Source organism: Cutaneotrichosporon oleaginosum (assembly GCF_008065305.1).
Source record: "Cutaneotrichosporon oleaginosum strain ATCC 20508 chromosome Unknown ATCC20508_contig03, whole genome shotgun sequence".
NCBI lineage: Eukaryota > Fungi > Basidiomycota > Tremellomycetes > Trichosporonales > Trichosporonaceae > Cutaneotrichosporon > Cutaneotrichosporon oleaginosum.
Genome location: NW_027072172.1, coordinates 1,731,294 through 1,755,975, shown reverse-complemented (window position 1 = coordinate 1,755,975; position 24,682 = coordinate 1,731,294). Strand labels below are relative to the sequence as shown.

Genomic DNA, 24,682 nt, shown 5'->3' with positions numbered 1-24,682 from the left:
AGTGGGAGGAGTAGGTTGTTCGGCAGCTGGTCGCTGCTTGGCTTGGCGGCCTGGACTGTCACAAGATCAGTGCGGATCACCGGATCATTAAGGATGCAAAGTTGCCGAGTGATCGACACGCGACAAGACAGGCGCGTCATCGCTCAGCACTGGTCTCAACTCTCTCGATCTCTCAAAGCACTCTCTCTCAGCCATCAGCCAGTCCGGTCATCTCGTACACCTTGCGTCTACTTTCCACTCCACTGACACTCCACCGCCTCTTCATACGGGTCACTGGGAGGTAACAGGTGAATCCGTCGCCGGCAGCGCGGCGCCGTTCCTCGTCGCTCACATGTGCATGCGCGTGGATGAAAAGGCGGGGTATACACAAGGCACCAGCCGGGTATGCTCGGCGCGTAGCAGCATTAGGTCTCTAGGTGTGCAGCAGCGCAGGCCAATTTTATGATGTGTGTTCGTGACGAGACGTCGATAAAGGGTCGATGGATCCAAGTCCAAGTGGATCTAGGAATGGCGACGATACAAGCGTGTGTGAATCGATCGAAGCGTCCTGCGCTACTCGTCCTTGAAGCCCTCATCCTCGACGCCAACCATGCCGGCGTCAACGAGCAGGTTTGAGATCCAGCGCGTCACTTCGCCGGCCTCCACACCGCCATCTTCATCGATGACCTCACCGATCGGCTTGCCGCTGACGACGCGTGCCTTGTGCAACAGGCTCTTACCACTGTTCGAGGTTGTCGACAACGTCAGATGCACGAGGTATGTCGGGCCGCGAGGGTGTGGGTTCATACCGGAAGTCGGCGTAAGTGGCGGTGATGAGAGTGCGGGAGCGGACGAGGAAGGCGAGAGTGTCGGTGTAGTGGGCGACGTCGGCGAAGCGGGCCGCGAGTCCGGCGACACGGCGAGCACCGGGGAAGGCGGGTGCTGGAGCGTCGTCGAGGTGATGACCTGGATGTGGTCGGTCTCAATCTGGCGTGAGCAGTGAGACAAGACGACGAAGGAATGCTTCACACGCGCAAACCTGGTTGCGCGTACTCGTACACTCACCCGCTTCACAATCCGCCTCCTGCGCCCGCGGAACACCTCACCACGCTCTACCCATCGCTTCCACGCCCAGAGCGCTCCCTGGAAGCCAAAATAGCCCACAACGGCGACCCAAAGCACTGGCTTGCTCTCTTCAAACTCCATCTTGTATGCGTAGAGCGAGCACCCAAGTGCAATGATGACCGACGCGTAACCGAGCGCGAGATGCACGGTCGTGTGCAGGTGTGATGGTGTGAATGCCTGCTGTACTAGGTGCTGAATGTCAGCGTGGTGAGGCGGAGAGTATGACGCACCTCCTTGACAATGTCATCGAGTGCAGACTTGATCTCAGCGAGGTGAGACTTGTTGACGCGGACGGTGGGATGGGGGTCGGTCGCGAGGGTCGATGGCGCGTCGGAGGGAAGGGGGGAGGCGAGGAGTGGCTGCTGGGGGGCGGCGGAACCGCCTTTGCGAGCGGCCATGAGTGTGGAGAGAGGATAGAGGGGGCGGACCGAGATTGATGTAGAAGGGGGATGGGGGAAGAGCGAGATGGAGAGAACGGGCAAGGAGACGAGAAGAGAAAAAAAAGGAGAAGAGACGAGGAGAATGAGAAAAAAGAAGTGTGGGAAGGATGAAATGAGAGAGGGAGAGTGGAAAGGACTGGATGAGAGGAGGAGCCGGAGGAGAGCGTGACAGGACGAGCGAGGCGAGTGGTGACAGGGACGAGAGGGGAGGAGAGGTTGATCAGGCGTGTAGTGGTAGCGAGGCAGGTGAATATGTCATTCCTAATTAACCCCCCTCCTGAGCTAATCGGTTGCTTCGTGCCTCAAATAAGTGTAATCCCATAAGCGAATCCTCCTTCAGTCCTCATTCCCCTCGTGACGTGGACCCCCGCCGCCGCCGTCGCAGCGGAATCAATTCAATCATGCTCCTCAGGGTGGCGTCAACCGTGGGACACCACACCACGTGGTCCAGACCCCCTCGGGATGACGCTGCTGGATGTGACCGACGTTGCAACAGTCCAACAGGCCAACAGTCACCTTCATCGCTCTCCTCCATCTTTCACTCTCGCCTCTAACTCATCATGGAGGCGTTGTACTTCAACGTAAGCCACCACACTCGCCATCGCGTCTCCCATGGTCGCTGACTCCAAAGGTCAACAATGGCTTCCTAGAGGGCATCGTTCGCGGCCTCAAGAACTCGCTCCTCACACAGTCCCAGTACCACAACCTCACTCAATGCGAGAACCTCGAAGGTATGCGCGCGCGCACCTTCCTCGTCTTTTGCTGACAACAGACTTCCGCATGCAGCTTTCGTCGACCGACTACGGCAACTTCCTCGCTAACGAGCCCTTACCATTGTCCACCGCGACCATTGCCGACAAGGTGGGGGAACAACTCACATACCACCCGTACTGACCACGCAGGCGACTGCCAAGCTTGTTGAGGAATTCAACTACACGCGCACTAACGCGGTTGAGCCTCTCGCGACGTTTATGGACTACATCACCTACGCGTACATGATCGACAATGTTATTCTCTTGACTCTGGGCACGCTGCACGAACGCGACACGCACGAGCTGCTCGAACACTGCCACCCACTCGGCGTGTTCGACACAATGCCCGCGCTCTGCGTTGCGACCAATGTTGAGGAGCTGTACCACTCGGTGCTCGTCGAGACGCCACTTGCGCCTTACTTCCGTGACTGCCTGTCCGCGCAGGACCTCGACGACCTCAACATTGAGATCATCCGCAACTCGCTCTACAAGGCGTACCTCGAGGACTTCTACCGTTTCTGCCAAACGCTGCCCGCGCCCACCGGAGAGGTTATGGCCAAGATTCTCGCGTTTGAGGCTGACCGTCGCTCCATCAACATTACCATCAACTCGTTTGGTACTGAACTGTCCAAGGACCAGCGTGCGCGTCTGTTCCCCACCATTGGCCGCCTGTACCCAGAGGGAAACAACATGCTTGCACGCGCGGACGATGTTGAGCAGGTCATGGCTGCTGTCGACCACGTGCCAGAGTACCGCGCGTTCTTCGACCGTGCTGGGACTGCCAACACGACTTCGACCGACGACCAGGAAGCCGGTTCGTCGCTCGAGGACGAGTTTTTCAAGCACGATGTGGCGCTCAACAAGGAGAGCTTCCTTCAGCAGTTCCAGTACGCGATTTTCTACTCGATCGTCAAGCTCAAGGAGCAAGAGGTGCGCAATCTGACGTGGATCGCCGAGTGTATTGCGCAGGACGCGCGCAGCCGTATTAATGACTATGTGCCAATTTAGAGGTGCAGTATGCGGGTAAGTTTTGTAGTTGAAATGTATTGCATAGCGGTCAGTGAAGCTGTGAGGTTGTGAGGCTGTGCAAAGGGGGGAAAGGGTGTGAGCTGGAGGATGACAAGACAAGAGGAAGGGCCAGCAATGCAACGATGCATCGGAGCACAATGGTAACGTCGTGATGGAATAGATGCACTGCTGGCGACGTTGCTGGCGGCATTGCTGACGATGGTTGATGGCCGATGGTCGATGGTCGATGGTCGATGGTCACTGCCGGGATGCCACTTGTCGCAGAGTGCCACGTCCATTTTGAGAAGATATTGCCGAGGATGACCGAAGGGTGAGATGACGCGTGGCGTTGAGTTTTTGGGTGCTGAGGTGAAGCTACGGTGATGATGACCAAAAGCTTAAGTGGGGGGCTCAGGGAAAGTGCACGAGCAATAGAGTGCTGTCCAAGGCGACAAGGCTCCACCCACGGCTGGCATCCCACCTTCCCCCCGGTCCATGCCCCGCCCTGGAGACTGAAGCCTCCACGCCAGCACCCCCTCCACGCTACCCACAAACTCGCCCTCACCATCCTCCCCTCTCCTCTTACTTATCTTAAATTACCCATCTCTCACTCATCTCTCCTCCTCACCCCTCACCCCCCCTCCCCCAACCCCACCCAGCCACTCTCTCAACATGGGTCTCTCCGTCTCTCGCCTCCTCTCCGGCCTCTTCGGCAAGAAGGAGATGCGTAAGTATTATCACCCCCCGGCCCAAGACCGCGTAATATCCCTCCTCGCCTCGCCGCGCCGCCCCATCATCACGCGCACTCGCATGCCAACATCTTCCCCTCCCACCCAAGCTCCCCAGCTCACACCCAGGCATTCTTATGGTCGGTCTCGACGCCGCCGGTAAGACCACCATCCTCTACAAGCTCAAGCTCGGCGAGATTGTTACCACCATCCCCACCATCGGTAAGCATCATCAACTACGCGTCCGAGAAGCGCGTCAGCGCGCGATCTTGGCCCCCCAAAACCCTCAGCCGCCGCTAGCACTGCGTGCGCGCACGCCCATCTCCGTGCCCGCTCCGCGGCATGCGCCCGCTGCGACGGTGGCGGCGCCCGACCGGGGCCCAGGGCCGCGCTTGAATCTCGCACGCACTCAAAAGTCAATTGAACCCCCCCGCTAACACCCAGGCTTCAACGTCGAGACTGTCGAGTACAAGAACATCTCGTTCACCGTCTGGGACGTCGGAGGTCAGGACAAGATTCGTCCCCTCTGGAGGCACTGTGCGTAAGAAGCAGCGCGCGTCGCACCAGCTGCACATTGGAGGGTAGGCGGGCATTTGTGGGAAGGTGCCAGACATCACAGTCGCCCACAGTCCCCTCTCATGCCCGCAGCGCGGTGCGACGTGCGCCAAGAACCACTTCCTAGCACGCACTGACCCAACTAGACTTCCAGAACACCCAGGGCATCATCTTCGTCGTCGACTCGAACGACAGGGAGCGTATCACTGAGGCGCGCGAGGAGCGTGAGTGTCTCGATGGTAGAGCGAGCTGACACTTCCAGTGCAGCGCATGTTGAGTGAGGACGAGCTTCGCGACGCCCTTCTCCTCGTGTTCGCGAACAAGCAGGTGAGTTGAGCACTGATCGCGCGCTGCGCGATGTGCTCAGCCGAGCCCAGCCCGGCAGCCCAGCAGAGCACTTGCTGACGCCCCTAGGACCTTCCCAACGCCATGAACGCCGCCGAGATCACCGACAAGCTTGGCCTCCACTCGCTCCGCCAGCGCCAGTGGTACATCCAGGCTGCGTGTGCGACCTCGGGTGACGGCCTGTACGAGGGCCTGGAATGGCTCTCGACCAACCTCAAGAAGCGCGGCCAGTAAGCGGCCCGCGGCCTGTTGCCGCTACCGCTCCTTGTCCGCCGGCGCCCGTCTACCCTCTCCCCGCGTCTTTCCCACTCTCGGTCCAACCATGCCCCATTTCTCTCCCGTGTCCTATCGCACTGGCCCTTCGAAATGAACTAGTATCCCCTTCGTCCGTGTCTGTGCAGGCAGGCTTGGTAGAGTGATATGCCCGTGACGTCTTTTTTCTTCCCACGGCTGCCGTGGGGTTTTGTGGTTGGTGGGCGTGGTCGGAGCGAGCGAGTGGGTATGGGCGTAGGGGCGGGCGCAGGCGTGAGCGGGATGGGGCGCAGGTGCAGGCGACGCGAGGGAGGGCGTGGGCGAAATGAAGTGAAGCGACTGACGCGATCTGAACTCTGCGTGCGATTGTCGTGAGATAATCTCGGTGCCTACACGTGAGCAATCTAATCTCGTGCCGAGTCACTCGGATGGACGACAGCCACGGGCCGTGCTGGCTTGATGTGGTGTCAGTGCGTGCTGGCAGTAGCGTCGTCGGACACTGACTCTCTGACGCACCATACAATATCTCGACACCTCGTCGGTATCGGCAAAGAGTTAAGTGCCAATGGTGGATGTAAGAGCGACCTTTCCCGATAGGTTGCAGCCACCACCGCGTCGAAAGGCTTATGGCGACTTACAATGGGAGGAAGATGGGCGTCGACATGTTCAGCGTCCGGTCAGCCATCTATGGGCCAGCGCTCCAGTAGTCCGGGACAATATCACCGCGTCGAGCCATGCAGCGGATCAGCGGGCTAGCCACCGTCCAGCAAAGCAACAGTGTTAGCCCGGCGGTCTGAGCAGCCAAGCGGACTTTCAGTGGTTGAGCAGCAGCAGCGATCTGGCATTCCAGCGACCGATCAAGAAGCCCAGCTACTGTGAGCGCCAAGAAGCAGGCGAGCTCAAGCTGTCAGCAGACCAAGCAGCCCCGGAGTCCAGCGTTCATGGGGGCGTGGCTCCGTGAACTGACATGCAGATCAATCGACGGCGCTCGCTAGACCGAGGCAGACCCCAGAGACTTGTCGGTAATAAGTCGTACCCAGATCTGACTTGTCTCAGATCAGACGCAGAGCAGCCTAGACCAGACACGTACCAACCTCAGTGACGCGGGTCATCAACCACGGCTGTCGATGTTTCACTCTCACATCGAACCCAGCCAGCATGAGGTTGTCACTCGACGCCAACTTACGGCAGAGATCTAGAGATCTCGGTGAGGGTTGTATCCACATCGAATTCACGTCCTAGATAAGCGCGAGGTAAACCGGACACAAACACGCGAATGTCCGGCGTGGACAGTCGGCATCTCGAGACCCGGACGGGTTGCACATGTTTCGTTCAGGTAGCAGACACAGGCCAGAGCAAGCGTTCAAGAGAGCGGAAAAGTTACTCAGCATCGATATCTTGCCCACATGCGCACGAGCCCGAGGGCGAGCAATCAATTCTTCTCTGCAAGATTATGCTTGCCGATAGCGCGCTAGCGCGGGTCTCGACGTCGCGCGTGAGGCCGATGGGCTCGATTAAACTGGCAAAGTGTTAAAAAGAGAGGGTGGCTGCGGATGCAGTGTGCCTGAATGGGTTGGGACGTACTTGGGTGGCATTTGGAGTCACAATGACAAGGCTCACGTGCACTCCCTGTTCTCCCCGCTCGTCCAGCATTTGCACGCAGCACCCGCGCCAGAGCATGACCAATTGGATCATTGGCTATGCTCGGCGCTCCTCGTCCCCCTCACTCCACCCCTCGTGCTCTCCTGCTCTCTTTCTCCCTCCTTTTGCTCCCTGTTGCCGAGATGCCGATAAGCCATAGCCAAAGTGCCAGGAGATGCAGGAAAATGCAGGACAGCAGGCAAAGCGCTCCCAAAAATCGTGTTGGGGCCTGGGACGGTAAGCCCATGACCCGCGCAGCATGCAGCTCGCACGCACCTGGCCTACAGTCGGCATCTGGCATCTGGCATATGACAGCTGGCCGATGGCAAATTGCTCCATGTTGGCATGTTGCCCGGCAACCCCGACCCCGTGCTCGATGCACGATGCATGAGAGGTGCGGAGTGCGCAGTTTGCACAAGCCCAACGTCGAGTCTTGTCAGGGAAACAGGACGAGGTTAGTTCCCCACCCGCAACCTGGATGCATGCCTGCATGCTGCGAGAACAACGTCGCCACCCCCCTCCCCTCCCCCAACTACCCGCACCAGTCTCACCTCACGCTCCTCGCTCTTGTCTCACTCTTAGTCGCTCTCCACAGATCCCATTCAGTCATTATCTGCCACTGTCTCACTCGTTCATTAGCAGCCACCGCCTCCGACACATCATCGCCACTGACGACGATCATCGACGTTCCACACTTGCCACACGTTCCACACGCCACACCTCAGCCATAAGCCACCCCGTTCACTGCGGCATATTCCATCCAGCTCACTCCCACTCGCAAACAACAATAACTGCCCCCACCCAGCGCCATCCCTGCGCACCCACTCCATCCGCATTTCTGCATACAACACCGCACCGCGCGACACCGCCGTTCTGCCGTACTCGCCCCCCAAGCGCGCTCCTGATGCACTCCCTCGTCTAGAGGCTACGGGCCAGATGTCGCGCACACCAGACGGGGGCCGCGGTGTGTGTGTCCCGGCCCACAATGGTGCGTTTTTCCGCCTCCCCCCAGATTCCCCTGCATGCACGTTCCTTGTCTACGCACGGACTCCTCCCTCGAGAACCTCTGCTCACCTCAGACTCGCCAGATACAATAATCGCGCCTCGGCCAGTTAGAACAAACAGCACATTCTCATCGCTCGCACCCTCTCCACAAAATCATGCTACGCCCTCTGATGGCGGCACATCGGGATACGACACCCCCGTAACCGACATGCAAAGCAGCGACGGGTCGCGCCGCGTCCACTCCCCACGGACGCCGGTGGCGCGCGCCGGTTCGCGCGAGAAGCGCCGCCCGTCCACATCCTCCTCCTCCTCTCCCCCATCCACATCTACCGTCCCCACCGAGTCCACGACAGATATCACAACACCTCTTCCAAGCGCGAGCGGGAGTGACTCGCGCACCTCGTACCTCCACCGCCGTTCGCCCAAATCGCACGCACACAAGCCAAATGTGCCCGTTGTAGGCCGCGCTCGCTCAGACGATGAGCCCGCGGCCTCCGGCTCGTCCGTGGCCGACATATCTGGTAATGAGGGCTCACAAGGCGACAGCGTGAACGAGTCGTCGCGCTCCGGCGCCTCGCGAACCGACAGTGGGGCATTTGCGTCGGCATCCGCGTCGGCCAGCGCAGGCTCGGACTCGTCCGAGCCCTTCCCGAAGCCAGGACCACGAAACGCCGTCAATCGCATCCCCGCGACGGTCGGTACGTCCGAGTCGTCCTCGGACCCCGGCGAGCCGGCCATCACGCGTCTCCGGCGGCCCGTTCCATCCCCGGCTGTGGCGAGGATGCCACAGCCAACAATTAAGGATCTCGTAACTGCTACCATCTCTGAGCTGATTAATACGGCTGGGCAGGCCGACGCCATACACCGCCAGGAGCGGCGGCAGGCCAGCACGCCGCGCGTGGATGGATACACGAGTTCGGAGCAGGGTGGCTCCGAAGCAAAAGACCAGCTCAGCCAGCTCCCTCAGCGACCGTTCGGCCGATCACGCCCCAACTCGCAGTACTTCTACGACCGGAACGAGTGGTGGGAGCGCGGCTCGAACCAGTCTTCGCGTACGGTGCACAGCAACCACTCAACTCACTCTGCACACTCTGTGCACTCCAATCACTCGGCACACTCACAAACAAGTGTGCGCTCCGAGCCGCTCATGTCGCGCAACGAGGCCCCAACAACAATGATGCGTGCACTTAGCGTAAGCGGCGCGCTGCGGCCGCGACGCACCACGCGCCCGCACCGTGCGGCGGACATCGAAGCCGCGTGCCGCTCCCTCATAGACCTCACGGCATATCCCATCTCGCCGCTCGGCGAAGTCCTCGGCCTCGCGGACGAGAGCAGTTCGGGGCTCTATCACCCCGACCTGACTCCGGCATGGCAGCGCATCGCGCCGCGCGTGCGCAACACGAGCGCCCTCGCGCCACACGGGAGCTTCACGACGCGGCGCGGCTCGCAGAGCCTCTCGTCGCCGTCCAAGTCGCGCGCGCCGTCCGAAAGCTCACGCCGCTCGCGGACGTCGCATTCGCACTCGCACGCGGGCTCCGGCCCACCGACCCCGCGCCTCGGCCTCGTGACCGCGCCCGTGCCCGCGCCGCGGGACTTGGCCGCGGACCTCGGCGGCGCCACCGCACACCTGACACCCTCGCAGATCGTCGACCTCGAACACGCCGCCACGCTCGGCGACCAGCTCGCGGCCTACCGCCTGGGCTGGGAGCGGCGGGGCAGCGCCGGGCTGCCGCGCAACGCGTCTTCAGACTCGCTGAAGAGCCGGCGCTCGACCTCCGGCCGCCGCATCAGCATCGAAATCGAGCCCAGCTTCCACGACCGCGACTACGGCCCAGGCTCGCCACAGCAACACGGTATGTGCTTCTTCTCCGGACGCCGCATCAACAGGAGGAACTGACCAAAGCCTGGAGGCCGTAGTTTGTATGCCTTGTATGCCTGGCGGACCACGGTACGTGTTCGCGTGTAGTTTCCCCGACCCCGATTGTCGACCCCACACCCACCAACCCGCCAGCTGACCAGCCAAGCAAGAGAAAACGCGGCGTAGCCGCACCCGTCATGACATCACGCCGCTGCATATTAGCATTGTAGTTTTATTCTGTATCGCGCTGCAGATGTGGAGAGCGAGCGAAGGAAGAGCTGCGGGCGTTGAGCCGGCGTTGAGTGCGTGAGCGCGTGAGCGGCGAGCGAGAGTGAGCGCAGTGAGCGTGGGTGCCGAGCAAGTGAGCGCCGAAGGAGTGAGCGCCGATGAGAGAGCGTCGCGCGGTCAGTATGAAATACAGGCACGCACACTTACGGCGGGACCAGATAAATCCGCCCCCTACCACCGCCGAACCGACCCTACTTTTCCACCCTCCACTCTCTCTCCCATCCACAATGCGCGCAGGACAGGTCGCACTCATCACCGCCGGCGCCGCCGTCACGGGCGTGCTGGGCTACGCGGTGTACTTTGACTACATGCGCCGCAACTCGCCCACGTTCCGCAAGGGTTTGCGTGAGTGTCGGCGGTGGCGGGGAGGTTGCCGATGGCTTGATGCCGGGGTCGTGAGAGAGGAAGGTGGAGGCGGCGCAGGCGGCGGACGGTGGACTCTGATGGAGACGCCGAAGAGGACGGAGGGAGGACGAGAAAATGGAGGATGTGTGGATATCGCTGACTCCAGGGAAGCAGCAGAAGAAGATTGCCGCGCAGGCCGAGGCTAAGGCCAAGGAGCAGGCTGTGCGGGACCAGCGGGTGAGTCATGAGCTGGCGGCGGCGGCGGCATGACGCCGGGCTTGCCTGAAGAGAGGGCGATGAGAAAGGGCGGTGTGTAGAGGGAAGAACGGCCTCGGCATTGTTCCGTGCCGCTGGAAGGTGGTCGCGGCGCATGGAAGCAGAAGTCTGCGGCTCGAGCTGTTGCTTTCTGAGCGCTGGTACTAGCCGTCTTCTCTGGTCCGTTATGGCCGTGCCAGAGCGCTCCTCGCCGTTTGGGCGCCCAGCCCCCTGCCTCACACCTCATCTCCGGTGCTCCCTCACCTCGCCCTGCGGACTCGGTTCCATCGCTCACCCCAGGAACTCACCCTCGCCCTTGTCGAGCTCGAGCTCGAGCAGCCCCCCTCGTCGCCCGAGGCCATGGAGGCATACTTCCAGGAGCACGTCGCAACGGCCGAGGGCCTCGCCGCCCAGGGCCCCGAGCACTACGTCAAGGCCGCGACGCACTTCTACCGCGCCCTCCGCGTGTACCCCCAGCCGGTCGAGCTCCTCATGATCTATCAGAAGGTCTGCCCCGAGCCCGTGTTCCAGCTTGTGCTCAAGCTCACGCAGCTCTCGTCGGCGGCCAACGCCGGCGGGGCTGCGGCTGTGCAGCGCGTTGCGACGGGCGGCGTGACCGCCGTCGAGGAGGACGACGTGGACGAGGCTGCGCCGGCCGACGCTGAGGACAAGGAGGAGAAGAAGGAGGAGGAGACGGACGAGGAGAAGGAGGACACGGCCAGCCACCCATCGAGCGGGGCGTCGTGGGAGAAGGTCAACGAGGACAACTAGTCTTCTGTTACGCTCGTCATCAACTAGCTTGTAGACACGACTACTCTGCTCGAGCAGCTCGGCTCGGCTCACACAGCTCTATGTATCTCTGCAGTGCGCATGAGAGTTCTGTGTTTGAACGACGGGGGCGGCGTCGGCATCGGCGGCGGAAGGATTCTGGGGTGGCTGGGGTAGGTGGAAAAGGCCACGTGATCGTGAGTCACCTCGGCATAATGTCATTTGACCCTTGGTCCCTTGGAGCATCATTGACGATCCGCCCATCCTGTCAACAAGTCGCCCCCCTCATACTCGCTCGCCATCACTTCCATCCTCGCCATCATTCAGGCTCCAGACACCCCCTCGCCAAGTCGTCCGCTTAGGCCCGCTGCCTCCCGCGTCGGCCTCTTCGACATGGCACACCATTCCCATTCCCACTCACACTCATCCCGCCCTCATCCACACACACGCCCCGCCCCGCGCCAAAGCGCCTCTGAGCTGCCCCCGGCTCGCCCCCTCGAGCCGCTCCAAAAGCCTGTTGTTGTCTCAGCGCCCTCGTCTCCTCCACTCGCATCGCGCCCTCTTTCTCGCCCTTCCCCATCTCCTCCAGGCAGCCCATCGTCGTCGTCGTCGCACTCTCAATCTCCAGCTCTCTCGCAAACTCCGTCTCGTACCTCCCTGGAAGCGCCCTCACCCAACGGTCTCTCTCACGCGACCCCCTCCCCCCGACCGCCTTCGGATTCCGCTTCTGCGTCAGCCACGCCCCCGACACCGACGACCAACTCACACTCGCGTTCCACGCACTCAGCCTCAGCGCCCACCTCGACGACCACCTCAGCTACACCCAGCCCGCGCGCCAGACCCCCGCTCGTGACTGCCCTCTCGGCGCCGTCCACCGCCTCCCCGTTTCTCGACATGAGCAACGCTACCGGCGGCCTGGACAGTCTTGGGCTCAACACGCCCACGGCGCCGGCGGGTCTCGTGGTCTCCAAGGCGGGCGTCGAGGCCACCGCGCGCGGAGACAGGGTCGTCGGGCTGCTGTGTCTCAAGGTAGGTCTATCCTCCCATCGCTCCACACTCACGCCAGATTACGCTCCCCAAAGACGGCGATGGGCGTCAGCAGCGCTGGGAGCTGTTCCAGGGTGAGTCGGAGTCGGAGGCATCGATCGCGTCATTGACTGACATTTAGGCGCCAAGCCGAAGTTACGCTCAATTCCGGCGCTCTACCCTCTTCCTGCATCGCTCGCGCTAGCGTCGACCTCAAAGCACGTTGCGACCGCCGCGTCACTCCTTGCCCTCCCACCGCCGGGCGCGTATTCCCCTGCCGCACACGAGCCGGGCATCAAGCCGCACGTAGACGTCTCCCGGGCCACGGGCCAAGTGTTCGTCGCCGTCGACAGCTCCACGCCTCCCTCGGAGACCAAGTCGCGACGCCGCTCATCGCTCGGTGGGCGGGCACGCAGCGAGTGGCTCGTGGTACTTGAGTTTGAAGCGCCGATCGACTACGAGTCAACGAATGGCCAGACCTGGTTCAAGGTGAGTCACCGGTCTTAGCATCCTGCTCACACGAGACCTCAATCCCCACCCCCAAGTGCCTGGACAACTTCATCCGCTTCGAAATTGTCCCGCCCGATGCCGAGTGCGCGTCTGCTGAAATCGTGACGATGCCGCGGGTCCTCCCCCTCCCGGCTTCTCGTGACGCTCGCGAGGCGACACCGTCGAAGCGCCGCTTTGAAGATGGATGGGAGGACGGCGAGGTGCCCGGCGCCGAGAGCGAGGAGGAGGACAGCAGCTGGCTCCGTGGCCGGTATCAAAGCACCGACATGGTAGCGCTCCAGTGGGGCTTTGCGCCGGCACTTGGTACCCCGCCTGATCTGCGCATCGCGCCGCACTGGGACGCCAGACAACCTTCCATTGGCATCACGTTCGAGGCGGTCATCGCCGCCATCCATGGGCCATTCCACCTCGAGGCTGTGCTCCCGCCTGGATGGGGGTGGAGCGAGCTGCAGATCCGCGCTGATGGCCTCTTCTCGTGGCGCTCCCCCAACATGCAGGCGTTGGGTGCGCTGTTCTCGGCGACGGCGACGAACCCCGACGATTCGATAACAACGGTAGGCCCTGATGTTCCATCTGACCTCGCGTCGCTCGACTCTGCCGACTACTCCTTCGAACTCAACTTGTTTAGAGATGAGGAGAAGCCGGCGTTACCAGTCACGCCGAGCCGCCGGCGCATTGAGCGCCACGGCGCGGCTGTCCTGAAGGTAGTGCCTCGTGTACCAACGCCGGCGTCCCTGTTCGAGCTGGAGTTCGAGCACACAGGGAACGAAGAGGAGGAGGACAATGTCCTTCTCGTCGAGGGCACGCTCGTCCCGCTTCCATGGACGCTTGTGACGCCCGGCGCGCCCGTGCCCATACCCTTCTTCCGCTTCGAAGACGCGACTCTCCCCGCCGAGTGCGACGTGAAGTGTCCTGGCGCCCAGCTCGTGCCACTTCACTCGGAAGACGAGGACGAGTCTCCATCGCTATGCGACACAACACAGCCCTCGGTCGGCACGTTTGCATGGACGGACGAGGGCGGCGCGGCGCTGCCGCCACGCGCACCCGTCCCCGTGACAGGCACAGTCCGGGTCAACTCGAAGCGCAGCATCTGGGGCCTGCAGACCATGTCCGTGCTCCTCCCGTGGCCCGCCAAGGCGGAGGAGGTAGTTCTGGGCCTAAGCCTGCCGCCTGAGGCCGTGCGTGTCCTGCGCGCCTCGGCGCGCGGCACGCCCCTACCGCACGCGATACATGCCCGAGACGACGGAGTGGACGTGCGCTTCGGCAGAGGCCGGGACAATGTCGAGCTCGTGCTGGAAGTCGTGGATGACGACGGCGTCGCCCTCCCTTTCGTGGAAGGGACGGGGGAGCTGCGTGTCGAACTCGCCGGTGATGGCTGGGACAGTGAGTCAGAAACGTGTGAAGCTGACGGCAGGACCACTTGCGTACCCGCCTACGACGAATCTCAAGCGCACGAGCGAGCGGGTATTCATCGGCGACCGTGGCGATGTGCCATATATCACATTTGCGCCTGTGCCGCCAACGCCTGTGGTCCCCACGCCACCGCCCATTCCTACGCCACCTCTGGTCGTGGAACAGACAGAAACAGTGGAAGAAGAGGAAGAAGTGGTGGCGGCGGAGGAGGAGGAGAAGGAACTGCTGATCGTGGCCCCCGACGCACCCACCCCCACAACAGTGGCTATCGCCCAACCGTCGCGATCGCGCGCCGCCCTCGCGTCCCTCGTTTCGTGGAACACACTCGTCAACCTCGTTCTCCTGTGGATTCTGGGCAGCCTCGCAGGCCAAGTCGCACGCTTGCGCGCTGAAGTCGCCTTCGTGGCGGACGAGACGCGCGACTTGCGGTTGTACGGCGTCGACCGCGACGTGAGATGGCACAGAGAGCACCGCCCCCGCGAGGACGAGACGTGGCGGGGAGAAGAGGAGCGGTGGCAGGGAGAGGAGGAGCGATGGCGCGAAGATCCAGGACGAGTCCGTAACTGGGCTGACAGCGCCGTGTCTGACCCGCCTGCGGAGCCTGCGGAGCCAGAACGCGTGCCGGAGCCGAGCGCGCCGCGCACCGCGTACACGTACACTCACGAAGTGGACGCTGAAGCCGTGGAGGACGTGCTGAAGCCCGGCATGGAGGCGGAGCTGGATCGCAAGGCTGTGGCGCCTGTGCACACGCACGAGTACGGGCTCGGCCGTGTTGTCCACGCCTCTAACTGGGGCACGTGGCTCGCCCGTCACCAGAGGTGCGATATGCGCAGGCGATACAGCTGACACCAGTGTGCAGGTCGTGCAGGAGACGTTGTCGTGGCTGTGGAACGCGGTGCGGCGGTTCTTCGTCGCGTAGTGCGTGGCATAGCGAGCACATCTATCACCCGCTGCTTCGCAGATGTAAGAACTCTATGTAGCGCCTCGGATCGAGATTCTATGGATACTCCATGATGCACCACGAGGTGGGGTGTGTCTGACATGAGGGCGGGAGTGGAGGACGCCGGCAACGACGTCATGGCATGCGGTCATTTCGATGCTCGGCCGATCCCCATCACCTGACTGCCACTCCCCGTATAGCCCACACTCTCGAGGCCTCTTAACTCGTCGCTCCTCTCTCTTCTCTCTTCTCCATCTCCCTCCATCCACAGGCCACAGGCATCCCGGCACCATGCTCGACTACTCCCCCTTTGCTATGAGCTTCCAGGACGGCTACGGCAAAGGCCACGGTCCCAAGCACCCAAAGCCCCACCCTACCCACACCCCCGGCCACGGCGACGGCTGGCCATGCCACCCCGTTCCCGGCGGCGGCAGAATCTGCCACCCTGTGAGTCGACATCTCGTAGTGGTCGTGGGCGACGGCAGAGCAGCGGCCTGCCTTGTGTTGCGGCCAAGGTCTCGTCGATCCGAATCGCACCGCACATCGCAATTTGGCAACCTGATGCGCAAGCACTGGGCGGTGCAGTCGACGGGCTCGCCGGCCGAAGGATTGGACAGCTAGCTTTTCTTAGCATTCTGGGCCGCCTCGGCTCAATTCCAGCCCCTCGAACCCCCCGCTGACCCCAGGACTTCCACCTCCACCACCTGGTCGCCGGAAAGCCGGTGCACATCGCTCTCTGGGTCTTCTTCGCCCTCTTCGCTGCCGGCGTCGTAGGCACTTTCCTAGTCGCCCGGCGCGTCACAAACAAGATTCGCGTCTTCCACTAGTAAGCCCGACTCGCTCTGGCCCAAACCATCGCTCACTTCAGCCTCTCGGCCCTCTCCCTCACCGTCACGACTTTTACCTACTTCTGCCTCGCAACTGGTCTAGGCCGCTCTGGTCCCGGTCACCACGTCCACCACGGCCCGCCCCCGCCCCACACCCCGCCGCACCGTCACGACCCTCACCCTCCCATCGGTATCCCCGAGACCCCGGCGCCAATCGACGTCTGGGTCCGTGAGGTCTTCTGGGGACAGGACGCTGCTCACATGATCACGCTCCCACTCTTTGTCATCCAGTTTGCCATCCTTAGCGGCATGGCGCCGCTACACGCGCTCACCGCCGCCATCGCTGCTGCTTTCTCGGGCGCGTCCACCATCGCCGCTGACCACTTCACCTCGCACCGCCGCGGCTTCCACCCGCGCAAGCAGTTTATTGCCTGGACCATTATGGGCCTTCTGTTCACCCTCGGCGCGTGGTTCCTCCTCTTCTTCCCCGGCATCACTGCTGCTCGCACCCGCCGCCGCTCGACCCAGGGTCTGTACACCCTCGGCATGCTCGGCCTTGTTGTTGGCTGGATCGCGTACCCCATCGTCTGGTTCCTCGGCACTGGCACCAACATCATCGGCGTCAATGTGCAGGTTATCGTGCAGGGTGCGATTGATGTTGCGACGCAGCTCGGCCTCGTCTTCTTCATCCTCTTCACTCACGTGCACGACCCCGAGGACCCCGTCTGGTCATTCCCTGACTGGATCGTCAACGCACGCGCTGGCACCGGCCCCGACGGTCGCGGCGCATACTCGACCGTTGGTGCTGGCGACAACGCCGACAACACGGCCTAATCGCGTAAAATGTTGATACGCGTACCGAGCTGCCCACAGCTCGGCATGCCCACGGCTTGCTGATCCGCGAGTACATTTGGCATGAAGCAGAGGAGAAGTGTGAATGAAGTAGAGCGGGAGGAGGAGCAGTAGTAGCAGCAGTAACCGATGTGAAGTGATGCGGATGCGGATGCGGATGCGGATGGCGGTGTGCGATCCTTGTTCCTCTGAATACTCGCAGCGACCAAGGTGTCGTTCGGCATCATCCCTTCACTGTGGACAACCTCCACTTGCTACCTCGGGACCAAATCAGAACATGTCCGAAAGTCAGCCTGCCTCTCTCAACTCCGTCATATCGTCATCGTGAAGGCTCCATCACCCATCTCCCGTCTCCTCGATGCACACGACATCTCGACAGCTGGGCCTGTGGTCCAAGATCATCTCCAAGATCCCCTTCAGCAGCCGCGTGAGTTACCTCCCCTCCCCCCGCCGCGCTGACCCCAGCGCCCACTGGGCCGCGACCTCGCCGGCAACAGATACTACGAGCTCCCCAATCCCGCCGGCGGGCGGAGCAAGCGGGTAGTGGAATACGCCGACTCGCCGACCTCGTACGCCTACTCCTCGCCCGACGACTATCGGCGGGGCACCGCCCAGCTCCCGGTGCAATGGACGGCATGGATGAGCCACACGCGCGCCGACCCGCCGTCCATGGCCGAGCTCGAAGCCGATGCGCGCCGGCAAGCCGCGCTGCGCGCGCGCGTACTCGAGATCGAGGCGCGCGAACGCGCCGAACGCATCCAGCAGGGATACCTCCTGCCAGACGGCAGCGAGGCCGGCGAGCGCAAAGTGCCGCTGGCGCTCGGAGGCGCTATGGAAGAGGAGGGGACGTTCGCGAGCGCAGGCGGCACGCCGCATGCCAGTGCCAAGTTCGCGTATCCGCCCGCGCCGCGCGAGAAGTTGCCGCCGAAGGGCAGCGCGCCCGTCGCGGTCGACTTGGCTGCGGGGGCGCAGGCAGCGGGGGCCGGGCAGGCCGGGCGGGCGCACGCGGAACTCGCCGGGCGCGCGGAGGCCGCTGCGGCTCGAGCGAGCCTTGCAGCGCCTGAGACTCGGGAAGAGACGCCATTGGATGCCGAGAAGCGCGAGCCCATCGTCCCGCCGCGCGCCAAAGTCGATGCGCTCAGCACGGATCCCGAGACGCTGCGCAAGCTCGCGGAGGAGGACACGCGGCGGCGGCTGCGCGAGAGCGGCGTGAGCGAGGAGGGCGTGGGCGAGGCGGGGGTGACGGGCGTCGGGAGGGCGTTTAGGCCGCGCAAGCGGGGGGCGTAGAGCGAGGGAGGGGAGGAGGGCAATAGGAGATAGATTAGAGGAGCATTGCATACATCTCATTTCATGTCGCTGTTGCTGATACTCCTTCCATTTGGGTTGACGCTGTGAACATCGAACCGGATTCACCGGAGAACGATAGCAACTGACCGATCGGGCGAGCAATGCCCTCCCGTTCGCAGAATGCCCAGCGTACACTTTGGAGTCGGCAAGTCACACGGCTGGCCGCTTGGGACTGTCTAGCCAGAAACCATGACATCTGGCATGAGAAGGTGGGTGATTGATCAGTGGACATTCCCGTAGTTGCATGTAGAACTCTCGATCCACAATCTTGTGATGACCTTGTGATTCCTTTCCAGCACACATCTCTCACGGGCAGTCCACGCATTCCAAAGCACAGCTCACAAATGCATGAATTAGCTTACCGGGCTATATCGCCCGCACCGTCCATCAGGCTGCGCGCAGCCTGCTCCCTCCCGAGGCTAGAGCTCGCCTAGCCCCCACATCCTCCGCTGCCTAGTTGAGCCACGTGCTCTTCTCGCCCGCAACGCGCCACGCATACGCAAACGACAGCGGGCTGGCGTCGGTGCCGTGCGGCTCGTGCACCTTGCGCGCCTCGACGAGTCGGAAGACGAAGTTGGCCAGGATGACGATAAACAGCGAGCCGCAGATAAGCAGCGGGCCCACGAGCTGGTCAAAGCTGCCGGGGTAGCGGGCGGCGATCATCGTCAGGCGCTTCTGGTACAGCACATAGCCGTAGATGAGGGTGGCGGCCGAACTGGGGTGAGCAGCGCTCCAGGCTCAGGAAGCAACTCACATGAGGGCGTAGCCGAGGGCGAACCACCGTGCGGGGTGGTCCTTGGCGCCGAAGAGGAGGCCGGTTGCGATCGTGGAGAGCAGCACACCCATTGAGAGGTAGGCGATGTATGTGCGCTCGTTCGCGAACCAGACCTTGGGCTCGACCTTTACGGGCGTCGCCTTCTTCTCTGTCTGTCAGGGGGAACTACAAGACAGTCGGATACGCACTGGGTACGCGTACGCGGATCGTGGGGTCGTTGATCGAGTGGTAGTCGGTGAGCAGCGGGCGCTCCTCGCTGCCGTCAGCTCGCCTGTTCTGCTCGGCCATGGCCATCCACTGCCCATCCGGCCAGCACTCACGAGTCCGGAAGACGGTCCCCACGCTTGCTCTTCGCCCGGATTCCTTCTCCGCGCGCGGGAAGAAGCTTTAGTGCGCCCTGCGAGAAGCTGGAGTCAGCCAGTCCACGATGGCCCATGTTGGGCAGCCGTACGTACGGCTGGAAGAAGTTCTCCGAGACGTCGTTGAGCACGCGCGCCATTGACGACTCGCCCTTCGGCGTGCCGGTGGATGGGCCGGCGCTGGACGAGCTGCCGCTGGGGTTGAGGGGCGTTGTCTGGTGTTAGCTCGTCGGAACGACGAGGCCGCGGTCCACCCGTAGTCGTAGATCAGTCGCGGGCGGCATGCACAGCTGAAGCGCGTACGCTGTCGCCGCCGATGTAAAACTCGACGCCGGCATGGCTCGGACTCACCTCGTCGGCCATCGTATGCGATTGAAGAGTGAGAGAAACGTAAATTGATCTCAAGCAGGTGGCCGAGTTATGTTGCCAAGCACGTGCGTGCCCCGGCCAGTCTCCTCCACCCTAACGTCGGTCCGCGAGATCGGCCTCTGTCAACATCTGCATACATCCTGTTTGTGCATTATATTGTCTCAGAACACATCTGCTCGGACCGCTGAGCATTTACAGTGCATGCGAGTAAGTGTGCCGCTAGATTAGAGTGGGCTTAGTTAGCCTGGATGGCTGGAGCCTGATGGCGTGCCTGGGCGATCAACGTCATGGCCGCCTCCGCTCATCCTGAATTGTGGTAGTAAGTTTCTGGCATCTGACTTTAGCACGCAGAATCCGACGAACCTTCTTGCAGCCCACAGGCCGCAGGTCGCGTGATATATCATCAATGCATTACTTCTACGTCTAGCGCACAGACGGCGCCTCGTGCTCCGTACCGATCTCGTGCCCTCAGCCCTCAGCACATGCCGCTCTCCCTCAGCCGCTGACGCCGGATGCCACGCCATCCTATGCCCCTTGCTGCTGCTGCTGCTGTGCCTGCGAGCGCTGCACCATCTTGAGCAGCATGGCATGGTAGTCCTCCCACGCGGTGACGAGGTCGCGCTGCCGCGCAATCTGCCCGTCGAGGTTCGCGCTCAGTGTGCGGCGGAACTCGTCGACGCGCTCGCGCTCGAAGCGCGCAAACTCGGCCTTGACGAGCTTGCTCTGCGCCTCGAAGTCGTTGCTCGTCTCTGTCATCCGCCGCTCCGCCTGGTGTCAGCTACGTCAAACAACTCGGCTCACCTCGACCTGCTCGGCCATCGAAATACCTCCCGGGCCAGCCGGGCGGCCCTGCAGCCGCGCCTTGTCGCGCACCTGTCGCACGCGTGTCACCTCCTTCAACGCCGCCTGCCAGGCATGATACGCGCGCACGCGACTTGCGAACGCCAGGCGCACGCTCCCGATGAATCGGACATACTCGTCCGACAGGTTCAACAGCTGCGAGACATCCGCCGTCGCTTGTGCCTCGCCCGCGCTCTTCTCGCGCCGCGCCAGGTCCGCGAGCCGGCCGAGCGCGGCACACATCGCCGCGCCCAGCTCGGAGTCTGCGAGCGTCTGTGCAGCCTCAGCGACATCGCCTACAGCCGCCGCCATGTCGAGGCGCGCCTTGCTCGCGATGTCCAGGCTCTTCGAGAGGCTCTTCAGGTGTCCCTCCAGGTGGTCCAAATACGCTTTACGCTGGTCGAACCACTCGTCCTGCTCGACGTACCGCGGCCCCGTCCATGAGCTCAGCAGCCCGCCGGAGGACGTGGACGTCTCTGGTGCCACGCGACGGTTCTTGATGTCAGAAGCGAAGCTGTCGCTCTCAAGGAACAGACGGAGGTCTGGGTCCAGCTGGAGTATGGGGTGCGCTGTGATTTTCGTGAGGCAGCGCTGTAGTGCCGCACGACGCGTCTCGATGAACTGCTCCTGAAAGCGGCCAAATGCGTGCTTGTCCGGCACTGGTGGGACGATGACGCCTGGGTTGTTCGCCGTGAGCTGCTCGTACAGCCAGAGGAAGTCAGAGAAGCGACGCAGCACGGAGAAGTCGCCGCGACGGTAGTGCGGCGAGGTCGTCTTCGTGCGCACCGTGTACACGACATGTCCTCGCACCGGGTCCCCGATCTTGGTGGGGTCGCTGACCGTGATTTGGAACATGGGCGTGCTGAGAATCTTAGGACGGCGCGGGGATGCGGTGCCGTCGCGCGGCGACACCGGCGTCGCCTCCGGCTCCTCGTCAGGCTCAGCATCGTTGATGGACGCCGTGGAGGACTGGGTGGCCAGCGGCCCTGGCTCGCCCCATCCACCTCCACCCTCGTTCCACGGATCCCCGCTGCTGCTCAGCGGCTCGTCGTCGACTGCGCCCCATCCGCGCCCTCCGAATCTTGCGGCCGCCGTCGGCGACGCCCCATTCGCACTGGCTCCGATGGACAGCGCGCGGAAGCCGTAGTCCGGCTCGCCAGGCGCATCAAGCGGACTCACAGACACGCGGTCGCCTGGAGCCGCTCCCGCCGTTCCGGGCGCGGCTGGCGTGTCGGGCCGCGACGGTGTGGGTGTCGGCCCACTGCTCTCGGGCAACGGCAGGCTCCCGGACGCGGCAGCAGCGGCTCTGGCCGCCTTGGCCTCAGGTTTGCGCTCGCGCTCGGGCTCCTTCGACGGCGTGAAGACGTAGGGTGCCTTCTTGTCTGGTGCAGGCGGCACCACCTTCACTTCCTTCTCCTCGTGCTTGACGAATGCGCGCTTGAGGCTGGCTTCAGGGTCGTTCTCCGCCAGCAGGTCCTCGTCAATCAGCCCGGCGGGGAGGGTGCGCTGACGCGCGGCCTCTGGCGACGACGACGCTGACCGGCGCGCAGCGGAGGGCGAAGAAGGTTGGGAAGACTGGGAAAGCTGGGACGACTTGCGCGGGCTCGTGCGTGGCGAGCCAAACGGGTTGGATGTAGGATCCTCGCCGAACCCTCCGAAGGCGGCGAGCTCTTCTCGCTCACGGGCGTGGATCACCGACGGCGGGTCGGGCAGACCGCCGCCGAAGCCTGTGTCGTAGAGGTTCTGCGGCGGTGGCGAGGCGCGTGCCGGGGCCGCAGGGGCGCCCCAGCCGGCCGAGAGATCATCGCCGCCAAAGGGGTTTGCCCATGGATCCGACTCGGTGTAGAGCGTTGGCCGGGGCGCGGGAGTGGACTGAGCGAGCAGGCGGGCAAAGTTCTCCTCCTCGTCCATGGTGTTGATGGAGTGCGAGTTGAGAATCACTGGATTGCTCGATGGTCGGACGTGACGCTCAGCCAGCAGTGACGTTTCGGGTCAATCAGCCTCCGTTCCACCTCCACCGGCCGAGATGTGCGATGCGGTGCGAGGATAGCACGATTTATGCACCGTCGATGCAAGTATTGGGATCAAAGCACTATGTGTATGCTACAAGAGCAAAGTCTACATGCGCTGCATGCGCGTGTTGAGGCGGCTGGCCTGGGAGCGGCGGTACTCGCGGCGCGTCTCCGTTGTGTCCTCTCCGCCAATGTTGCCCCAACCAGCCAATGGAACAACAATACACGTGCAGTTGTCCTGCGCGCCTAGGTCTTCGCCGAAATGCACGATCGTCTTAGCCGCCCTCGTAGGGTCGGCCGACCGGCGCGCAAGGTCCACAAGCTCCTGGTCTGACAACAGTGACGTGAGGCCGTCCGTCACAAACACGAGGTAAGCGTAGTCACTACCGTTGACGACGCGATGGGTCACTTCTGGCTCGACGGTAACGCCGGACGACTTCCACTCAAAGTCACCAAAGCTGCGGTTAGATGTAAAGGGGTCGTTTACTCACCCTCGTGTATTCTCGATGGCACCCATCCACCGCGTCTCCCCGAACGAGTCGCTGATGAGCTTGTCCGTACCCATTCGACGCAACCTATCGGCCTCAACGCGCGCTTCGGCGTGGTGCCGGTCTGTAAGTGCCCAGACTTCTCCGAGAGCAGTGTCGCATAGGAGCACGCGGGTGTCACTGGTGTCAGCGTGACCTGGGAGTCGGGCGGCGCCGGATGCAGCTCGATAACAAGAGTAGGGTTCCCTTGGCTCCTCGCAGTTGTTTGACTCACCCGACCTGGGCAATAGTGAGGTGCAGCTTTTGACTCGCAAAATGCGGCTGTGACGGCTTGTCGAGGCTCTGGATCAAGACTACTGAGGCCGTTGAGCCACAGTGCTGAGCGCCATTCTTCGTTTCCGCGTGGACGCGATGGTCAGCCTAGTGTGAGCTGTTGCGGCTTGCACAGGCCCGCCGGGCTCTGGCGCCTCCCAGCACGACAGCACCCACCTTCAAGTATGCGAGTGTCAATCGTTCGTCAATGGTCAATCGGTCCTTCTCCTTGTCGGCCGGCTCGGACGCCCACTTCGTCCAACGGGACAGCGCGCCGCCCCTCCAGCGGCGGAAGTAGCCGCCCAAATCCTCTGTAGCTTGGACAGCGTCTGGGATGTCGTCGGGCGTGACGGATTCGATGATGCCGGCGAGATTATCGCGTAAAAACTGGGACACATAAGGTCCGCCGTGGCTTGGGTCAGCGTCGCGGTTCTCGTTGTCTCTCGCGTCTCTCCAACACCGCTCCGTCGCGAATCCTTGTTCGGCTGTCCCCCGACCTGTCACTCGAGCCTCGCGTCTCGAACTCTCGGCTGAGCCCCTCCTCGCCGCCCTCCTCGCTTCAACACCCCCTCTCCCACACACACACGCACACCCCGTCTTCGCTCCGCCCTTCTCATAGTGCCCCACTTGCGGTGACTAACCCGTCAAAGATGCCCACGAATGTGACCTCTTCCGCACCGGGTTCCGAGCCGCCATACCACTGTGTCCCGCGCGGCAGCGAGTCGAGCAGTTCCCTGCGGTCGATGTCAATGGCGCAAACTGCAGTCGCGTCCTCTTGGTATCTGGGATCAGTGGTGCCTCGAGCGGGCGCGTGATCGCCGTTGTTGCGCGCTCCTCCATCACGCCCTCGGGGGCTATCCGTGCATGACCATTCATCAAGGAGCACTCACGGCCGGTCGCCGCGCGACGTGTGAATGCCCACAACTTTGGGGCTTTTCAGCGTGACCTTATACGGCGCTAGCGTCAGCGCCAACCTTTGCACGACCCACTGCCATCGGGCGTCGCGCCTCGGACCGTGTCGTGGATTCCGCGGAGCCATGACGCGTGCGATGGCGGGCGTAATGACCGTGAACAGAAAGCAATGCGACTGGGACCGGCGCGGAGGGAAAACATGCTGGCGCGGGGGAGATGGGTGAGAGATGTAAGATTTGTTGTGATGCGGCGTCCCCCACGCGGGACGGATGGCGGAGCTGGGAGATGACATGGCCCCAAGACTTGACATTGCAAGGGGATGTGGGGTAAAAGTGACGACAGTGTGGGGTAAGCCG

At 62.7% G+C, this 24,682-nt stretch overlaps 12 protein-coding genes across 12 annotated transcripts; 8 read left to right on the top strand and 4 right to left on the bottom strand.

Annotated features, from left to right (window-relative positions):
- Positions 1-552: 552 nt before the first annotated feature.
- COLE_03904 (uncharacterized protein) lies at positions 553-1,502 on the bottom strand (the record flags this gene model as incomplete). Its single annotated transcript, XM_018420990.2, has 3 exons — positions 553-966; positions 1,045-1,296; positions 1,335-1,502. 3 exons carry the CDS (start codon positions 1,500-1,502, stop codon positions 553-555), a joined length of 834 nt encoding a protein of 277 aa, XP_018275954.1.
- Positions 1,503-2,104: 602 nt separating this feature from the next.
- COLE_03903 (uncharacterized protein) lies at positions 2,105-3,304 on the top strand (the record flags this gene model as incomplete). Its single annotated transcript, XM_018421551.2, has 4 exons — positions 2,105-2,125; positions 2,176-2,275; positions 2,317-2,405; positions 2,447-3,304. 4 exons carry the CDS (start codon positions 2,105-2,107, stop codon positions 3,302-3,304), a joined length of 1,068 nt encoding a protein of 355 aa, XP_018275953.1.
- Positions 3,305-3,976: 672 nt separating this feature from the next.
- On the top strand, positions 3,977-5,166 carry COLE_03902 (uncharacterized protein; the record flags this gene model as incomplete). Its single annotated transcript, XM_018420989.2, has 6 exons — positions 3,977-4,031; positions 4,162-4,254; positions 4,477-4,569; positions 4,734-4,811; positions 4,850-4,914; positions 5,002-5,166. The coding sequence occupies 6 exons, from the start codon at positions 3,977-3,979 to the stop codon at positions 5,164-5,166; spliced, it is 549 nt and encodes a 182-aa protein (XP_018275952.1).
- Positions 5,167-6,884: 1,718 nt separating this feature from the next.
- Positions 6,885-7,556, top strand: COLE_03901 (uncharacterized protein; the record flags this gene model as incomplete). The annotated part of the gene is made up of 1 exon (XM_018419843.2): positions 6,885-7,556. The coding sequence occupies one exon, from the start codon at positions 6,885-6,887 to the stop codon at positions 7,554-7,556; it is 672 nt and encodes a 223-aa protein (XP_018275951.1).
- A 205-nt stretch (positions 7,557-7,761) lies between these two features.
- On the top strand, positions 7,762-9,727 carry COLE_03900 (uncharacterized protein; the record flags this gene model as incomplete). Its single annotated transcript, XM_018419842.2, has 2 exons — positions 7,762-7,813; positions 7,905-9,727. The coding sequence occupies 2 exons, from the start codon at positions 7,762-7,764 to the stop codon at positions 9,725-9,727; spliced, it is 1,875 nt and encodes a 624-aa protein (XP_018275950.1).
- Positions 9,728-10,203: 476 nt separating this feature from the next.
- COLE_03899 (uncharacterized protein) lies at positions 10,204-11,347 on the top strand (the record flags this gene model as incomplete). Its single annotated transcript, XM_018424289.2, has 3 exons — positions 10,204-10,321; positions 10,488-10,558; positions 10,877-11,347. The coding sequence occupies 3 exons, from the start codon at positions 10,204-10,206 to the stop codon at positions 11,345-11,347; spliced, it is 660 nt and encodes a 219-aa protein (XP_018275949.1).
- A 390-nt stretch (positions 11,348-11,737) lies between these two features.
- Positions 11,738-15,212, top strand: COLE_03898 (uncharacterized protein; the record flags this gene model as incomplete). Its single annotated transcript, XM_018419841.2, has 6 exons — positions 11,738-12,373; positions 12,411-12,465; positions 12,513-12,859; positions 12,895-14,263; positions 14,295-15,111; positions 15,146-15,212. 6 exons carry the CDS (start codon positions 11,738-11,740, stop codon positions 15,210-15,212), a joined length of 3,291 nt encoding a protein of 1,096 aa, XP_018275948.1.
- Positions 15,213-15,524: 312 nt separating this feature from the next.
- Positions 15,525-16,894, top strand: COLE_03897 (uncharacterized protein; the record flags this gene model as incomplete). Its single annotated transcript, XM_018426964.2, has 3 exons — positions 15,525-15,680; positions 15,920-16,059; positions 16,102-16,894. The coding sequence occupies 3 exons, from the start codon at positions 15,525-15,527 to the stop codon at positions 16,892-16,894; spliced, it is 1,089 nt and encodes a 362-aa protein (XP_018275947.1).
- Positions 16,895-17,270: 376 nt separating this feature from the next.
- COLE_03896 (uncharacterized protein) lies at positions 17,271-18,199 on the top strand (the record flags this gene model as incomplete). The annotated part of the gene is made up of 2 exons (XM_018426963.2): positions 17,271-17,339; positions 17,378-18,199. The coding sequence occupies 2 exons, from the start codon at positions 17,271-17,273 to the stop codon at positions 18,197-18,199; spliced, it is 891 nt and encodes a 296-aa protein (XP_018275946.1).
- Positions 18,200-18,712: 513 nt separating this feature from the next.
- COLE_03895 (uncharacterized protein) lies at positions 18,713-19,533 on the bottom strand (the record flags this gene model as incomplete). Its single annotated transcript, XM_018424288.2, has 5 exons — positions 18,713-18,974; positions 19,014-19,182; positions 19,223-19,290; positions 19,355-19,441; positions 19,490-19,533. 5 exons carry the CDS (start codon positions 19,531-19,533, stop codon positions 18,713-18,715), a joined length of 630 nt encoding a protein of 209 aa, XP_018275945.2.
- Positions 19,534-20,287: 754 nt separating this feature from the next.
- Positions 20,288-21,457, bottom strand: COLE_03894 (uncharacterized protein; the record flags this gene model as incomplete). Its single annotated transcript, XM_018425033.1, has 2 exons — positions 20,288-20,530; positions 20,564-21,457. The coding sequence occupies 2 exons, from the start codon at positions 21,455-21,457 to the stop codon at positions 20,288-20,290; spliced, it is 1,137 nt and encodes a 378-aa protein (XP_018275944.1).
- A 1,263-nt stretch (positions 21,458-22,720) lies between these two features.
- Positions 22,721-24,527, bottom strand: COLE_03893 (uncharacterized protein; the record flags this gene model as incomplete). Its single annotated transcript, XM_018424287.2, has 7 exons — positions 22,721-23,072; positions 23,106-23,282; positions 23,377-23,522; positions 23,592-23,826; positions 24,056-24,196; positions 24,305-24,371; positions 24,404-24,527. 7 exons carry the CDS (start codon positions 24,525-24,527, stop codon positions 22,721-22,723), a joined length of 1,242 nt encoding a protein of 413 aa, XP_018275943.1.
- Positions 24,528-24,682: the final 155 nt, after the last annotated feature.